At 38.2% G+C, this 3,722-nt stretch overlaps 1 protein-coding gene across 1 annotated transcript; it reads right to left on the bottom strand.

Moving 5' to 3' along the window:
• Nucleotides 1-658: 658 nt before the first annotated feature.
• Nucleotides 659-3,210, bottom strand: adipoqb (adiponectin, C1Q and collagen domain containing, b). The gene is made up of 3 exons (XM_056264705.1): nucleotides 3,043-3,210; nucleotides 2,443-2,738; nucleotides 659-1,684 (listed from the first exon to the last, which is right to left on the bottom strand). The coding sequence occupies exons 2-3, from the start codon at nucleotides 2,735-2,737 to the stop codon at nucleotides 1,146-1,148; spliced, it is 834 nt and encodes a 277-aa protein (XP_056120680.1). The 5' UTR covers nucleotide 2,738; nucleotides 3,043-3,210; the 3' UTR covers nucleotides 659-1,145.
• Nucleotides 3,211-3,722: the final 512 nt, after the last annotated feature.

Genomic DNA, 3,722 nt, shown 5'->3' on the forward strand with positions numbered 1-3,722 from the left:
ATCTAATTGGACGGCTCGTTTTATCGCGGGACGACGGGGAAAAAATCGACACACTAGCCAAAAGAAAATCTTGCTTTGTCGCGCTGCGATTGATCCACTTGGTGTGAATAGCTCTTACGGATCTATTGTTTCGACTCAAGAGTGTCATCGCGACGTACATTCACGCTGTTTAATCACGCTCAGTGTGAAAGGACCTTAACTCTCATTAGAGTATTAGTTCAGTATTAGTAGACTGTTAAGGGTAGGGTTAGTAGAATAAGGGGTTGAGGGTAGTAGAGTAAGTTGACATGTACTTGCAAAGTTACTTATACTAAGTAGAATGTCTGTTGGGGGACCAAATTAAAAATAAAGTTTAAGTAGATATTAAGCAGTGTAGTAATAATCAACTAATCCTCTAATGAGACATAGTTGGTATGTAGGTGCAATGTTATAGTCAACAGGATGTTGCATTTTTAGTCAATAGGATGTCTAAAGAGAACCATCTAAATAAAGTGTTATCCAATATAATAACTGAAATCACTGTCCAAGGTACAGCTGAGTGCTTAGTGCTAAATTACAAGCATGGAAGTTTATGAAACATTCAAAACATTTCCACTTGGTCTGGTAACAATACTTGTTTTTTTTTTAACTTTGATTTTACGAGGGTTACCCAGAGCCTCTATAAACTCGACAACTCATCAACAATTTTTCTGCAACTTGTCAGCAAATTCGAGTCATTTGGCACTCAGTTACTATGGAAAAGCAGAGACAATTTAACATTCACATCCTCACACAAGCATTCCAGAAAAAAAGCAGATTCATTATGTCCGAACCTCTGTAGACATATCAATACGAATTATTTCAAATGTCATGCAAACTGAAGCACATCTCCCACTTGCACTTGCTGCATCGGGGGAGTTAAAAAGCACTTAATAAAAATAGCCAAACAAATTAATTTTACAGGAGTGTCAATCTCAGCTCCTGGAGGGCCACAGTCCTGCAGAGTTTAGTCCCAACCCTGCTTCAACACACATATCTGTAGTTTTCAAATAAGCCTGAAGGACTTTAATATCTAGATCAGGTGCGTTTCTTTAGGGTTGAAGCTAAACTCTGCAGGGCTGTGACCCTCCAGGAACTGAGTCTGACACCCCTGATTTAGGATCTTGTCAACGTTTCTGTGCAGGAGAAGGAATAGCAGGATACAGAAGAAAACCAGAAAAGGTGGAGTCGTTGGTATTATCTGCATACACTCCCCCAAAGTCCTCGTCTCCATAGACCTGCAGCCATACCTCATCTTCTGCCTCTAAACGCAAGATAACAGAACCCGATGCCTGGTCCACATTGCTTTCCTGGTACTGGTCATAGGTAAACATGATAGCCTTGTCATTCTTGTAGAGACCGACTTTAGCATCTTTAGTGTAGACGGTCAGATGATAAGTGAAGAAGTACACCCCTGGCAGAACGCAGCGGAACTTTCCGGAAACATCATCATAGTGGTGCTGGTCGTTGTAGAAGAACTTGTTGAAGCGGATTGGCACGTTGGTTGCGGGAACAAGTTCTTTGAGACCTACGCTAAAGGCTGAATGGTAAGACAAAGCACTGTCCCCACGGGCTCCTTTCAGACCTGGGTTCCCAGGAAAGCCTCTTGGTCCAGCTGGACCAACATCCCCTTTCTGTCCAGGATCTCCTTTCTCACCTGTTTCACCTACAAAAAAACACAAAAAAAAAAACAGAAACATTATGTACTGTTGCTGGTGTACAACTGGATGAACTGGATTGTGACAGCAGAACAGCAGAAGATTCATATGTACCGTGGGACAAAACCTACCCCTAACCCTACCCGATAAACACTTTATTCTATTAAATACCAATTTTCACATTTCAAATATTTTCTTCATTTTATTTAAAATAAAAGCTTTTCTGATCTGATATGCAATGGAAAAAGAATGGACAAATTCAAACTCAGGTCGATCTCAAAACTTACCGCCAAAATCTTTTGTAATTTTGTCTGGTCCAACCAAATTTACACGTTTTCTTTTAAGATCTTTGTAAACAAAATAAATTATTTATTAAATAAATTCAGTTGATTCACTTGCATTGATATAGTCTGATATTTTTTGACTTGTAAATTTGTTCTTAATTTTTTTTTATATATATATATTTTCATAAATATCTCGAGGAGTAAATCGAACATGTTTGGTTTAATTGGCTGTTCGTTGTATCAGAAACTCTGGAGTTGACATAGAATGTTTAAAGTGAGTGTTGTGAAACCGCTGAACCTGATCTAAACCAGGTTGGATTTGTTTGGTTTTGTAACTTCTAAACCAACTCTGAAACTCAGTTTGTTCAACTAGCTTTGTGAAACAAGCTATTAGTGAGGTCATCATAGACGCAATGGGATTTCAGAGGTGAAGTTCCAAAAATAGCAAAGTTCCAAACTGTGTAAAGAGAGTTTACTCTAACCTTTGTCTCCTTTCTCGCCCCTCGGTCCATCATGTCCATCTCTGCCGTCTCTTCCAGGTTTTCCACTGTGCCCAGGTGTACCAGGAACGCCTCCCATCCACATGGCACATGGCTGTCTATCATCAGGTTGACTGACATCTGTCCCCGGACCCTCAGGCTCGTCCACCTCCTTTCCTCCCTCCTCGGCCCCTTCATCAATTGCTATTTGCTCCAAATCTTCCTCTAATAGGTCTTGACCTTGACCAAGTCGTCCAATGAGAACGATTCCCAATAAGATCTTCCAGAGCAGAGTCATACTGATGTCAAAAAAATATTCAAGAGATTTAAAAACCATGTTACGCTGCTACAAAACCGACGTATTGTACGTCTTATAATAACACTTGAGATGTCACACTTCACAACTTTTAAATTGTTTGACTTGTTGTCATGAAGATTGTACAACACAATATTATAACCTAATCCCTAATCTAAACTGCTTGAAGCAATTGGCTTTGGAAAATGCCAAAAACACCTTAGTGCCATCTCAAACCAAACATGTTTGACCTTACTGATATAGAGGCACTTTATTAAAGCAATGTTATGAAAAACTGTCTTTCTTACCTGGTCTGTATGTTTGTGTTTGTCCCAAAAGCACAGAACAGTAAGAACAACCACTGAGCGACGCAACTGCCTTTGTTGGAAATGCACTGACATCACTGAGGGCTTTCTGAACTATATTTATCCAAGTCTAAATGTATTTATGGCTTGTTGAACAGCAGGCCACTTAATTCAATCTGATTCTAGTCTGACATAAAGACGGGCTTCATTTCTGCTAGAATTATTAACACTGGTAACACTTTAAGGTTCATTAGTTAACATTAGTTAGTGTATAACATGAAATAACAATGAGCAAAACATTTGTTACAGTATTTATGAATATTTGTTAATGTTAGTTAATGCAGCTGTTCATTGTTTGTTCATGTCAGTTCACAGTGCATTAACTAATGTTAATAAATACAACCTTTGATTTTAATAATGTATTAGTAAATGTTTAAATTAATATCAACTAAGATTAATACATGCTGTTGAAGTATTCTTCATTCGTAGTTCATGTTAACCAAGGTAGTGGTTAACTAATGTCAACTAATGAACCTTATTGTAAAGTGTTATCATTTAAATTCTACATGAGTGAGAGAAACAGAATTATCGAGTGTCATGTCAAGTTTTCCTTTATCCTTTATTGACATTTTATGACCCCGCACTGAACTTGCGTTCAACAATTCTCAAAACCATTGTCTTTT

This window comes from Rhinichthys klamathensis, unplaced genomic scaffold (genome assembly GCF_029890125.1).
Source record: "Rhinichthys klamathensis goyatoka isolate OS25496 unplaced genomic scaffold, OSU_Roscu_1.1 h1tg000011l_1, whole genome shotgun sequence".
Lineage (NCBI taxonomy): Eukaryota > Metazoa > Chordata > Actinopteri > Cypriniformes > Leuciscidae > Rhinichthys > Rhinichthys klamathensis.